Source organism: Nuphar pumila, chromosome 14 (assembly GCF_984573655.1).
Source record: "Nuphar pumila chromosome 14, dmNupPumi1.hap1.1, whole genome shotgun sequence".
NCBI classification, from domain to species: domain Eukaryota; kingdom Viridiplantae; phylum Streptophyta; class Magnoliopsida; order Nymphaeales; family Nymphaeaceae; genus Nuphar; species Nuphar pumila.
In genome coordinates, this window is record NC_143262.1 from 38,828,492 (window position 1) to 38,843,333 (window position 14,842).

At 36.8% G+C, this 14,842-nt stretch overlaps 1 protein-coding gene across 9 annotated transcripts in view; it reads left to right on the forward strand.

Moving 5' to 3' along the window:
* Positions 1 to 14,842, forward strand: part of LOC149816775 (uncharacterized) — a 65,986-nt gene that overhangs the window by 42,297 nt on the left and 8,847 nt on the right. For 8 of the 9 annotated variants that reach the window (XR_016427586.1, XR_016427587.1, XM_089986836.1 and 5 more), the window contains exons 7-8: positions 5,649 to 5,726; positions 5,873 to 5,938. The exons of the other annotated variant lie outside the window; for it this stretch is intronic. Coding sequence is in view for 6 of the 8 variants with exons in the window: in XM_089986836.1 (XP_089842962.1) it covers positions 5,649 to 5,726; positions 5,873 to 5,938 (144 nt within the window). In the remaining 2 variants the exon portion in view is untranslated. The remainder of the gene's footprint in view (positions 1 to 5,648; positions 5,727 to 5,872; positions 5,939 to 14,842) is intronic. 9 annotated transcript variants of the gene reach the window in all.

Below are 14,842 nucleotides of genomic sequence, written 5' to 3' on the forward strand. Positions count from 1 at the left end.
TTTGTTCCTCTCTTTATATCTCTCAATAAGTTGTCTAAGAAGATGTATAGCTTCCATAGTTGATCTTCCAGGCATAAAACCAAATTGATTCTCCGATATCATGACAACCTTCCTCAACCTAGACTCAATCACCCTCTCCCAAAGTTTCATAGTATGACTCATGAGTTTTATACCACGATAGTTTGTGCAATCTTGTATATCACCCTTATTCTTATATAGAGGCACCAAAGTACTCTTCTTCCACTCATTAGGCATCTTATTTGTCCGCCAAATCTTGTTAAAAAGATTTGTCAACCATTCTAAACCTTTCTCTCCCAAACATTTCCAAGCCTCGATAGGTATACCATCTGCTGCCCTTCTTGATTTCATTTTCTTCAAAGCCTCTGCAATTTCTTTCTTTTGAATCTTGTGCATGAAGTCACGATTCATCTCATGAAAAGGAATGAAGAAGTTTCCAAGATCCTGAGCATGACTTCCATTAAATAGCTTATCAAAATAATCTTTCCATCTCTCCTTAATCTCCTCATCTTTGACTAAAACCCTTTGCGTTTCATCTTTGATACATCTAACCATACTCAAATCCCTCGATTTCCTATCTCTCATCTTTGCAGGCCTATAAATATCCTTCTCGCCCTCTTTGGTATCCAACTTGTCATAAACCTCCTTATGTACCTTATCCCAAGCGTTTCAAACTACTTTTTTAGCTTCCTTTGCTATCATATACTTCTCCAAATTCTCATTATCACGACTCTTACTTAGATTTCTGTAATACTCTCTTTTGACCTTAATAGCTAATTTGACATCCTCGTTCCACCATGATGTATCCTTACCTAGCGGTGCACCGCCTTTAGACACACCCAATACCTCCTTAGCCACCTTTCTCATGCCACCCGCTATCTTATTCCACATTGATTATGAATCATCCTCGAGACACCAATCAGCTTCCTTAACTACCTACTCTACAAACATTCCTTGTTTAGCTCCTTTCATTGCCCACCACTTAATTCTAGGATCTATTCTATGTCTATCCCTTTTGCGGCATTGTCTAATTCTAAAATCAAGACTCTATGTTGTGTAGCTACACTTTCTCCCGGTATAACCTTACAATCGATGCAACAACCCCTATCTCTCTTTCTAAGTAGGAAAAAATCTATCTGACTCGTATTAACCCCACTTTTAAATGTTATTAGGTGAGACTCCCTCTTCCTAAACCAAGTGTTTGCTAAGATCATATCATAGGACAAACCAAAATCTAAAATCCTTTCTCCACTTTCATTTCTTTCTCGTATACCATAACCTCCATGGGTACTCTCAAATCCATCCTTACTAATGCCTACATCTCCATTAAGGTCACCGCCGATGAAAAGCTTTTCTCCATAAGATATCTCTTGTACTACTCCATCTAAATCTTCCCAAAATTGACACTTAATAGAATCATCTAAACCTACTTGAGGTGCATAAACACTAATAATATTAATAATATCCGTACCTAATACTAATTTAATAAGTAAAATCCTATCACCCTTCTTACGGACCTCAACTACATTATCTATAAACTCACGACTCATAACAATCCCTACTCCATTCCTATTCCTATTTATTCCTCTATACCAAATCTTATATCCCCAAGGTTCTATCACTTTTGCTTTCTCACCTACCTATTTGGTCTCTTGTAGACATAAAATATCAATCTTTCTCCTACACAACATCTACTAACTCTACCAACTTACCAGTTAAAGACCCTATGTTCCAAGTGGCTAATCTAATTTTATGGTCTTGGACTAACTTCTTTACCCCCACTCGTCCGACAAAGTGAGGGAACCCTTGCCTATTTGACACCACACCCGAGCGCCGGTGTAACGCGTCGCTTCTGGGCGACGACCTAGCAACCCTTTTCTATTTATCACTGCCTCCGGGCCTATAGAGTCCAGCGCGTTGCTCAGTAGGGAACGCCCCAACGAAATTCTCATATTGATTCATATTCATAGGGTATGACTAAGTTTTTATGCTGGCTGTCACTGGCCTACCGCAACCCTCCTCCTTTATCCGGGCTTGGGACCGGCAGTGTATAACTGAACAGTTATACACATGCAGAGTTATGCACAAAGGCATGTAACGAAAATATATTCGAAGAAAGAGGAGAGCTTGAGACTCTCAAGCTTTAATTATGCAATTATATGCTCAACAAGTGTAATTCAATGCAAGAAAATGAGAATATATTATGGCCAACGTAGGCATCCTTTCATAGAAGTGATACAATCAAGAGGTTTGGGAATCTTATGTCAAAAAAATACAAACAAACTAGTTTATAAACTTGCACCATTTAGAAGAAAATCCAAACTAATGAAATCTTTTATACCAAAAGATCTTATTATGCAATAAACACAATATGAAATTTTAAATAATGCATATTAAGATTCTATATAATGTGGGAAGTTCTTTTAAAAGATCTTTCTTAATGAACACAATGGTTCATACAACATACTTACCACAAAATTTTTTCAAGAAACCAAAAACATTGAAGGACCTTTACAATCCTTCTTTTCACAAGGATCGCGGAATTCTCACAAATAGTTATCATTAACAAGAACCACTTAGGTTCATACAAAAAAAGAAAAACAAAGACTTAATTTAAATGTGAGAAATTCATATTCAAGAATTACCAAATTCATATATCAATTTTCCGAAAAAGTGCACTAAGACACACAAACAAGAGAGAACCTCAAAACAAATTAGGTTTCATATGAGAGTCAAGAGTATTAAGCAAAGACCAATAATACTCATTTAGCACGAAAACATATATAATTTTATAAGTTAACTTATAAGTTAACAACTATGCAAAAATCATCAATCTTGCATAATTGAAGACAATTTTGAAAAACATCACTATATAAAGGATTCTTCATAAATTACCATTATATGTGATGGGTAATCGCTGAAGTGTAGAGAAGTATGTGAATTATCACAATCCTTCATATACTAAAAAATTCAATCTCAACCCAACTTTCTTTAAGAGCTTCCTACACATATAAGCTAATTTTTATCACACCCATGTATGTTCATTCATGCAAAAAGTCTCTATATATAAAAAATATTTGTGTATAAACACAATGCTAACAAATAAGAAGTGTGCACAAAGGCACAAGGAGAACTCTCACAAGTGCACAAAGGCACGGATACACATGCACAAAGACATGGAAAATATGAACTTCAAGCTTTTAATACTTGAAGTCAACATAATAACAAAAAACTCCTAAAGCCATACACAAGTTCAAATAGGATTGACATTAAATTTAAAAAAAAAAAAAATAAATATGATATATGACCCATTTTTGAGCAATCATATATCTAGAAAGAACAAGTTTACCAATTTTTAAAAGGAAATATTTTAGAATATGCGAACAAGTGAAATGTGATATGTGAAAAGTAAGGGTTCTCAAGTACCACAAACACTAAATGTACAAAACATAATTATAACGAAAGCACATGCAAGAAAATAATTTCATAATGCATAATACTTTAAAAAAAGGGATACATACTGAATAACTTCAAGAAAAAGAAGAAAAACAATGAATACTTCACCATTCTTTGAAGTTTCTTGAGCAACACACTTTCCGATGCGCCAAAAGACAATTTGATCACGACCTAACTCTGATACCATGTAAGAAAACAAAGGGTTCGATAATGAACCCATAAATGCACACTTAAGGTGCAAATACACAAATCCACTAAGGGGCAACCAAAAGCACATAAAGTGCTAAACCCATAAACCCACAAAAGGGTTAAGCCAAAAGGCTAAAAGAATATTTCTTTATTATGAGAAATAGGGTAAAAACCCTTTTACAATGGAGCTAAAGCTCCCACAAGAATAATTGAAATACAAGGGGGAGTCCCCTATTTATAACACTAAAGAGAAGCAACTAGGGGCTCCTCATATAGACGTTGGAGCCCCTGTGACCGTTGGAGGGGCCCAACGTCTCTAAGAGTGCCCCCCTAATGTACTTTGAGAAGTACTAAAAAAAAAATAAAAAAAAATAAAAAGATCACAATTTAGATAGAATATGTGTAAAAATAATTGAAATGACTAAACTACCCTTATGACTAATAATAGAGAAATATATATTTTATATATATAAATAGGTAGATACATATACATATATACCATATATGTATATGTATCAATCTTTATATATATAATATATATATGATTACAATGATTGAAGAATACATTTTAACAATAGCAACAACTACGCCTGAGTTAGTATGGTTGAGACAGTTTTTAGAAGATTTGGGAGTTCACATTGCAAAACCCTCGAGATTATGTTGTGACAACAAGAGCGCAATGTACATTGTAAGCAATCATATATTCCATGAATGAACCAAACACATTGAAATGGATTGTCACTACGTTCATGAAGAATTTCTAAAGAAGACCATCACGTTGTCATATGTACCATGAGTATCAACTGGCGGACTTCTTCACTAAAGCGCTCCCATCACCTAGATTTCACTTCCTACTTGGCAAACTCTCCGTTGTTAAACAATGAGTTTGGAGGGAGGGTGTTAAGATTGTGTATCTATATGTGTATTGGTATGCATATATATATTCTAATGTATGTATGGGTATTTCGGTCATTTCACTTTGTAATAAATGGGTCAGCCCATTAAGGGCTAACTTAGCCTTTTTTATTTTTATATTTTTCTTTTTGCTCACATGTGATTGATCATGACAGGGACAGCTTCAACTAGCTGTTGGAGTTGTGACCTCTGGGAGCCAGCCCAACAGCTAGTTGGGCTGCCTCCAATCTCCCTCTTTTGTTATAAATAGGAGTTCTTCCCTTGTATATTTTCTATGCTTTCTCAAGCATTTGTAATATAACGAGCATTTATTTTTCATTCTCTTGACTCTTGTGTGGGTGACATGTATTGACCCATTAGTGTCCCTTTGTGATTTGGTTGTGTTCTTGTGAGCCCATAAGAGGCACTGGTTTGCTCTTGTTCTTGTTTCACTACAAAGGCAAGCAAGATTTATCAATGCTGCATTCTCTGCAGGCCCATAGTTCCTATGCTATGCAGGGAATGAACTCAAGTCTTCTTAAATTCTTCAGAAGTTCTAGTATTCTCCGAGGAGAATCACCTCTACCATCTGTAGGATGGTAAAAAGGTTTTTGAATCTATGGTTCCTAGAAGGCTGTCAATTCTTTCCTTGGTTTCTAAGAAACCTCAGCTGTCAATTCTTAATTCTCCCAGGTTTCTGAGAAATCTCATTAGTTAGGTTTCCTTCTTACCATCTGTCCAGATGCACCTTATTTAATATTGTAACATTTCAAAATATTAGCTGGATTTTTCTGCAGAAGAATCATGTTAAGTTTGTTATTTTTAACAAATTAAGTTTCTTTCTTTAATCTCTGCAATAAAACAAAAGACTGTTTCCAATTTGAAGCAAGATATTTTTAACAAATGAAAAAGAAAACGACATGAGCAAAGACTTCCTTTTAACTCAGCCTTATGTAGAACACAAAAACTATCTGCAATCTTTTTTATTTTCACTGATAAACTGGCAAAAGTGTGGGTAACATTTGACTTTGTGCTCTTCACCTTCACTGATCAAATTCCCCTACTAATGTTACTATTTTGTGTGCATGCAGATAACCTCTGGTACTGACCCTGTCACAATTCGTGGAGAACTGAGAAAGGCGCTTCCACGTGCACCACAAAAGCAACTTGTATGGAACATTATATAGAAAAATCTTTGCTTCGTTCTGCTTTCTATTGCTGAAGAGATTACCTTGTGAGAGAATCTCAGCGGTTTTTATTAACTTGTTTAATTTTCTGATGTGTATCTCCTTTTTTTAATCCTCATACTTTGCAGTATGATCCTGTTTTGCTTCATACTTCCTTTGCAAGGATTATTGGTTCCCCAAATATACCTTCAGGGGTATGTGTTTTGTCTGTTAAGACTTGTTTCTTATTCATGGTTGACAATGATATTCCTTTCCACTGGTAAAGAAATGTATATTGCTTGTAATATCATGATGGATGCATTTCTAATTGTGAAGCTTCAGTTTAGGGAGCAAGAGAATAATCTAGTTTGAAATATAGTGTGTACACATGCATGTTATAGTTTGTATACCCAACATGGGTATTGGCTGATATGATGCTCGTGTGTGTAACATGAACATGCTTGGTACGACATGGAGTTCTTTAAAACTAGTGCATCAAAATATGGCTGTAGATACATGAATACATGCATGCATGCATATTTATATATAAATCAACTGAATTTAGCTGATTTGCATTGGATCAACATTAAAATATGTGGATTAGGGGATACAGGCGGGGTTACCCTAAAATTGTCTGATAATTCGTTGAATCAGATTTGACCAATTCCTTTAGAAATCAACCTATACTAAAAAAAGAAAACAAAAGATCTCATACCGTTGTTGCCATGGAGCGATTTTCTGTGATGATTTATAGTTTTGGTGAAGTTTCAGTTTGAATGTTACTTTCACAATTTAGGCATCTTGTTGGGTGTTTTTTAATTATTTTGAATGATGGCTGGGTTTAAATTGATTGAATTATGGTGAAACTCTAGCTTTTATATGTTAGTTTCACGATTGTGATACTCTCTTGGGTGTTCTTCGACCATTTTGAATGATGATTAGGTTAAGATCTCAAACTAATTGAATGTTCAGTGAGATTTGTTTCTATTTGGTTCAAGTATGGTGCCCAAATATTCAAGTGGAAGTTTGGAATGGGGTCAATTGAATCATGGATTCATTTTAGTTTGCTGATATAGTTTGTTTTTTTATCATGCGGCTGGTAAGTTTTCTTGGTGGTGGGTCGATCCTTTTTCCTCTGCCTGATAATTTCTTATTTTTAGTCTGATATTCTTTATTTTATAAAATTTATTTAAAAAATATAGTTTTGTTAAGATATTTCAGAATTGATTTGATTTAGTCTAATTAACCAAATCATTTGAAAAAAATGATTCACCTTTTGAAACAATTTTATCGACATTGAAATGGTTGTGTAATAATATTTAAAACATGATTATTATCTTAGGTGCAAATTCTTGAACATCAGTTGTAAAACATGATCTTAGAGACTTGTCCATTCCTTTTCATGAGATGAATCGTGACTTCATGCGCAAGATTCAAAAGAAAGAAATTGCAGAGGCTTTGAAGAAAATGAAATCAAGAAGGGCAGCAGATGGTATACCTATCGAGACTTGGAAATATTTGAGAGAGAAAGGTTTAGAATGGTTGACAAATCTTTTTAACAAGATTTGGCGGACAAATAAGATGCCTAATGAGTGAAGGAAGAGTACTTTGGTGCCTCTATATAAGAATAAGGGTGATATACAAGATTGCACAAACTATCGTGGTATAAAACTCATGAGTCATACTATGAAACTTTGGGAGAGGGTGATTGAGTCTAGGTTGAGGAAGGTTGTCATGATATCGAAGAATCAATTTGGTTTTATGCCTGGAAGATCAACTATGGAAGCTATACATCATGACCCTATTTGGACATCTGCAGAAGACTGCTCACGAATGCTCTCTCTGAGGCGTTAAGTCCGTCAAATTCACCTCGCGGAGAAAAGTGCACCCACAAGGATGCATTGGCAGAGGTGATAGGGTTTGATCGCGGTGCTGATCCTAAGTTGGCCTCCTGCCAACTCGCAGATGACTACGTCAGTCTGTCAGTTGTGATCAAACTGCCCTGTTGGGGCATCTGCAGAGGACGACCCGCATATGGGATCTTCAATCCCCAAGTTTTTTCTGAATCTCCTCACAGAGTAGAAGAATTACACCGAACCGTGCCAACAGGAGGCACATGGTCACATTCGGGCTCTGGGTCGAAGTTGACATTCAGACAAAGAAAAATGCTGTCCCAGTCAGGCAGTTGTGATCAGATGTTCCTGTTTGGGCTCCGCTGGGAGTGAAACAGTCTGTAGTCTTCTCGAGGGGAAAGGTTCTTCGGATGCATCTTGCAGTATGGAGGTTGCAGGTCGGAAATGGATATCGGGGGAGATCTGACGGTGATCGTAGAGCCAGTGAAAAATGGCTCCCTGTTCACAGCCAGTTATGTATATAGCAGGTGGTGACAATAAAAGACAGCAAAAAGGAAGAAGCAGGGGTGGTGCTGGCTGCAAATGGCAGTGGTGAACAGAGGCCACTGTGGTGGTGGTGGCTGCCGGTGGTGCAGTCCACCACCAAAGGAAGGGGGGCTGGGGGGCTTGGTGGCTGCTGCTGGTGCAGCCCACCAGAAATAATAGAGAATGGGGAGAGGAGAGAGTACGTTAAAGAGAGAGGAGTGGATGGGTTTAAGAGTGTGTGTGTGTGTGGGGGGGGGGGGGGGGGGAGGTAACATATTCAAGGAGGAAGAAATGAAGTGGGTGATGAGGGCGGGAGGCCTCTTATGAGGTATTTATAGTGAGGGAGAGGGGTAAAAGGGGTGTACACTTAGTTTGGTGTGGGGGTCCACTTGAAAAAAAGAGTGGGACCAAGTGGAGGTGACATGCAAAACCATGAAAAAAAAAACAAGGGGAATGCAAATGGTTTTGCATGACTGGGTCCTTGGATTTGGGTTGGATCCAATGTGGTCTAACCCTGGTCCAAAATGGAGTTATAGTTCAGTAAGGTTGATGACCTAGTTTCACTAACTAGGTCTTAACCTAGTTAGTAGAACTAGGTCCTTATATTTTTGCCCAATTTCTAAAGAAACCTCTAAAAGAAAAAATTACAAGAAAGGTATTTTAAAAAAAATAGAATCGTCATCTATGCCCACAAGTGGTTGCCTGCTGGTCAACCTGGGTTTGGACGACTATGACCCTCAAGTCATAACTATCCTCGAAATTCTCTAAAATTACTACTATGCCCCAGGACTTGCCAGGTGCGCTCCGAACCCATTTTAACTTTGTTTAAACAAAATCAAGACCGTTTTCAAACTTTTGATACGAATGCAACTACGTGCTCGGAAGTTATAAAATATGCCTTAAAAAATCCAAAATATCTTACTAAAATTCACGGATATTACACACAATGCCAAAACAAACATGGCATCGTGGAAACTCCTCGACAGGTGTGTCATTTTACACGCTAGACCCCCCTTTTCCAAAATAAACATGGCTCAAAAGTTTTAGCCTTTTTTAGAGCATCTAATTCTACATTCATTGCTTCAACCCAATGTGGAAGATTTTTAGCATCATTGTCGTGTGATGGTTCATAGTAGAAATGTAAGGCTATTAAATATACTCTATAAGTTGGTGTCAAAGTATCATAAGATACAAACCTACTAGGTGGGATATAGACACGATTGGATCTCCTAAGTGGAGTCTCTTCTATAGAAGAATCATGTGTATATTTTTCTAAAGCGCTTTGAAGATTCCTTTGCTCACACTGGTTATACACTTGTATTGATTTATCAATAATATTACCATTACTTGATAGTGATTCAACATTCTCAATATTAGAATGCCCATCATTATCACCATTATCACTCAAGGAATTATCATTCGGAGAAACATCACAAGAGGTTAATTGTTCTTGTGGTAAGAAATCAAATAAGAAGTTATAATTCACTTTATTTTTTTTCTTAGTTATCCCAAATCCATTTTCTAAAAAAATCACATCCTTAGAAACATAAAATTTGTTATTTTTAAAGTCAAAACATCTAAAGCCTTTTTTATTTTCTCCGTAGCCCATGAAGACACATTCAATGGTTTTAGAGATAATTTATTTATTTTATGCAAGAGGATAAAACATTTGCAACCAAAAGTTCTTAAACGTTTATAATCGGGGGTTCTTACAAATAGTTTTTCATATGAAAAAATATTTTGTAGGGATAATGAGGGCATTATATTTATCAAATAAGTTTGTTAGAATGGCCTCGGTCCAAAAACTCTTTAGAATGTTTTTAAAGATAAGTAGGGTTCTAGTGGTTTCCCTAATATGTCTATGTTTTTTTTCGGCTAGCCCATTTTTTTAAGGAGTTCTTGGACAAGATTTTTTGGTGACAAATCCCATTTTGTTTTAAATATTTTTTAAATTCATTGGAAAGGTATTCACCACTCGAGTCAGATCTAAGGATGAAAATATTGCTTTGAAATTGATTTTTAATAATCATATGGAATTCTTAAAGTAAGAAAATACATCAGATTTGAGATTAAGGAAATAAATTCACACGTACCTAGTAAAATCATCAATAAATGTTATATAGTATGAATATCCTCCTTTTGATGTGATCAGAAAACGCCCCCAAACATCCGAGTGCACTAATTCAAAAGGTCTTTTAGAGACAAATGTTCTATTTGAAAATAGAATAACTTTCATTTTTCCAAAATACAATCCTTGCAAATTAAATCTTTTTCATTACAAAATTTTTTCCCAAAAGGAAAAATATACATCTTTGAATAACTTGGATGTCCAAGTCTTTTATGCCAAGTTTCAATGTCTTTATCTTGGACATAATTATAAAATGATTTTGAGGGGAGATTTAAATAATCCATGAAGTAGAGATCTCTCCTATGGCCTCACCCAATCCGCTTTTTGGACCAGAGATCCTTCACGAAGCTACCCTTAGATAAGAAGGAGATTTCACACCCATGATCGGATATTTGAGAAACTGAAAAAGATTTAAATTTAATTTTGAAACAACTCTAATTTTTGAAACACAAATTTTTGAGAGGAATCTAAAGTTCCAATACTTTTAATTTGTAAGGATGTTCCATGAAACATATGAAAATTTTGAATTAGTGCATAAGTCGGATAGACAATTTTCATGTGGAGTCATATAAAAAGAATCTCCCGAGTCAAGGATCCAAGAACACATACCGGGAAGAGAGGATGATGTTATCGCAGTCCCTGAAGTTGATAAAGATTTAAGTAATTGTTGGAGTGCCTCCAATAGTTAAGTAACTGAAAATGTATCTCCTCTTCCAATGGATTATGCTCTCTTTGGTGTAGTTTTTTCAATGGAAGCTACCTTGTTTTTGGAGGTATCATTGAGTTTGAGACAATTAGGCTTTATATGTCCCGGTCCATGTTAGTGGTGACAAATAGCTTTCTTATAGCTACCATTATAGTTATTTTGCCTCCCAAAGTATGGATGCTTATAAGATTTCAAATGGTTGCTCGGTTTAGAGACGACCAACACTTCATCTCCCCCTTTAATCATACCAAGACGGGTTTCTTCTTGGTAAATTTTGACAACCACATCTTTCAAAGGAAGATGTTTAGATCTATGGAGAATCAAGGATCTAACTTGCTCAAATTCAGGCCTAAGCCCATGTAAAAATTGGAAAAAATGTCATTTTTTCATTTGTTTTTTTTCTTAACTCCACATCTTCACTAGCAACCCACTTAGGTTCAAGAATAGTCAATTCATCTTATAGTGGGCCAAGAGAACTAAAATAATCACGAACACTCATTTCACCTTTTTGATGGTTCGTATTTTTTCTTGCAAGAAAAATTGTCTTGCAAGATCTTTTTGGGTATACACAGGCTTTACGAAATTTGGCAATGTTGCACATATCTTAAGCTCAACATTGTTCATAAACCATGTAAGAATCTTGACATGGTTACTTTCCCAATCCTCTATCTTAGTTTGATGATCTTGAATAACTTTCATGCGTGCATTGCCTTCTAAGGTTTTCTTTTGATCTCCTTCTCTCTTGGTGAGTTTAAGTTGCCACTCCGGGCTGATGCCCATCATATATCCTCAAAGTTTTTTTTACGTTTGAGGTTATTTTTCATTGCGGATCCCCACACAATGTAGTTGGATCCATTGAGCTTCAAGGATAGATGTAAAACCCGAGATTTTTATTAGAAAATATTTCAAATTTTTCAAGTTGGGCCTAGATCCATATTTCGGATCTAGGACCCATAAAGGGGGTAATTAGGATTAATCGAATTAAACCTCGATTTAATAAATAAATAAATTAAATTTTAAGTTTTTTTAAATATTTATCCGAGGATCCACAGTGGATCCATTTGGATCCACTTGTGGATCCATATTGTTTTGGGGCCGGGTTACGGGTCCCGTGTTCGGACCCGAGCCCCACCCCATGACAGCCCTTTTTAAAAGAAAGGGCAACCCGATAAGGGTTGCCTGATCTTGTTGTAACAGAAAAGGAAAGGGGGGGGGGGGGGTTACGCAGGGCGTAACCGACCTCCCCCCATCGCGGCATGGAGGGGGCTGATAAAAGGGAGGATGGGGAGTTAGGGGTTTCCCATCCCTCGCCTCTCTCTCTCCCTCGTCTCTCCCGTCTCTGTCTGCGTGCACGCACCGGAGGAATAAGGGGTCGCCACAGCCACCAAAGTCTTCCAGCAGGCTCCCTTCTTTACGGCAGCAGCGGGGAGCGACACCAACCGTCCGTGCCTGCACGTCTCCAGCCTTCGATCGCCGGAAAAGTCTTCTCGAGGTACGGTGCTCCTTGGAATCGGGGGGGGGAAGAATCGAACGTGGGTTCGATTCCATGGGTGGATTGAGGGGAGGATTCGGGGATTAGGTTGTTCCCCATTTCGAAAACCTACACGATTTGGGGTTTTACTGTACCTAAACCTAAACTGCAACCAAGTCCAGCCCAAATCGATTTGGGGATTTTTTTTTAAACCCTACTTTCCAAAAATCCCTAGCCCAAACGATTTGGGGGTTAGGCTGTGGTATCGGATTAGCCCCAGTCGTGGGGTTTCCGATTCTTTGAAATGGATAACCCCAAGATTGGGGGATTTCTGTTTTGGAACCCGATAACCTAAATACTGAAGTGACAGAGGTAAGCGGAATCTGTTTATTTTTGGTGCTAAACCATATGAAAGAATCTGTATTTTGGTTAAAGTAAATTTTTGTTTCAGCAGGATGCCCAGTTTCAACGTTATTTGCTACAGAAATCTTGAGTTTTATTTAGGAAATAAATTTGGTAATAGTTTCATGAGAATGGATGTTTTGGGATAGGTGTTGGAAAAGTTGTATATACAAAATCTTGTGTTTATTCATGTACCCATTTCATTGATTTGAATTTGATAAGCCTTAAAAAAACGAGTCTCTATTGAAACAAATGGAAATGGAGTCTGCAGTTTTTGTAGTATTGATATATTGATGTTTACCCTGTATCTTGATGAGTTGCATGTGGGTGTGTGTGTGCAGAATGTTTGACACTGTAACCGACACATTCAAAACTATACATGATGGTTTTGAATCTTCTATTATGTTTGGATTAGCTAGAGATGGCGACTTCATGTTGATACAAAAATGTATCCTGAAGAGCCGTGTTATTCCTCTTACATACTTTATTAGCAGTTAATTTTAATAGTGGCCATTAGCTGTATGTAAGAGATTATTTCAGTTCATGGTTGACCTGAATAATGTCACATTTAGAGTTGTTATCAGATCTCATCTTATTTTGGTGGTGACTGATAATTGAATCTGGCTGAAGAAGTAACTATTGCCAACATACTATCTGTTTTCTTTATACTGAAATCTTTGTGTAGGAAATATCATATTACTCTTAAATTCCACCGAAGTGTGTTTTAGAATGGATTCTATGTTTAGCTCCATTCTATATTGGACAGTTGTCAGCAAAGAAAGTTAGTTTACCACAATTCCAGGATAGTTGAATTGCTATTTTTGAAAAGACATTTAGTTGGAAATAAATCGGCTAGAACAAATTCTTAAGTTATATGATACTTGTATTAACAGGGGCTGGTTTATGTTAAATTTTTGGTTTAGGCATGCTGTGTTCTATAGACATAATTGAGTTTCATCAGTCTGTGATCTGAAAGTTTATGTTGAATTGAGTATTGGTCTGAGAATGTGTAATTTGCTGAATTGAAGTAAATTGAACTGTTCTAAAGTAGCTCAAGCTGGTTCTTGAGTGTGGTTAAGCTCAAAGTTTGTAAGATGCAGCGTAGGATCATTGCAACATAACCTGAAAATTTTCAGTTGTGTATAATATTGCTCATGTTACACTGTTTAGGGAGGAAGGACACATAAAACTGAAATTTTATATGTAATGTATCTTGCCTTGTTGTCCCTAGCTGAACATTATATTTTTGGCTAGAATCCATGTGTTATTTAAAAGCTTGTGTATTAGATGGTATAGAAACACTTGTCGTGGAGGTTTATGCTTTCACTTGATTGTTATGATTATGGTACGCATGAGTGGGAGCATGATTCAATTATTAGTAATGCTTCTTGAACATGTACGCTTGATTTATATATGAAATGGTACATGTACACTCATACCCTGAAAGAAACCATGGATTGGTATACCCGTATGTGATGTAGGTAACACACACATATTGAAAATGCATATGAATGAATTATGACATGCATATGTTTGGGTGTATGATTGCATAAGTGCACATTTTTGTGGCACTATTGGCCTAGTGTTATAAATAAAACACTAATTTGGTTTTATTATGTGGTGCATTGATGGCCTGAATGGACATCATCGGCCTGGAGAGCCGTGAGTTTGGTTTGCTTTCACATATGTTTTTAAATGCATCACTTGAACCACATAAGATGGTTTGGCACTTTACTACACTGTTCTAATGGTTTATACGGGCTAGAATCCCGAATGGGTCCCTGCAAGGGAGGATGCGGGGTTTTCACTTTACTTTTGCATATGTGTGGCAAACTTAAAGAATCTTGGAGTATGAGAATCTTGGATATCCGGTCTTGGGGAGACTGTGAGGATACAAAAACTCCGTGTGCGTTGTTGCCCCTAACCCGATATTGAGGTTCTTCTCTTGGCCACGGTTTTAGGGAGAGCCCACCACTTTACCCGGGAGTGGTGTGTTAGTCACAGCTGTGAGTTTATGGTACCAAGGAAGTGGCA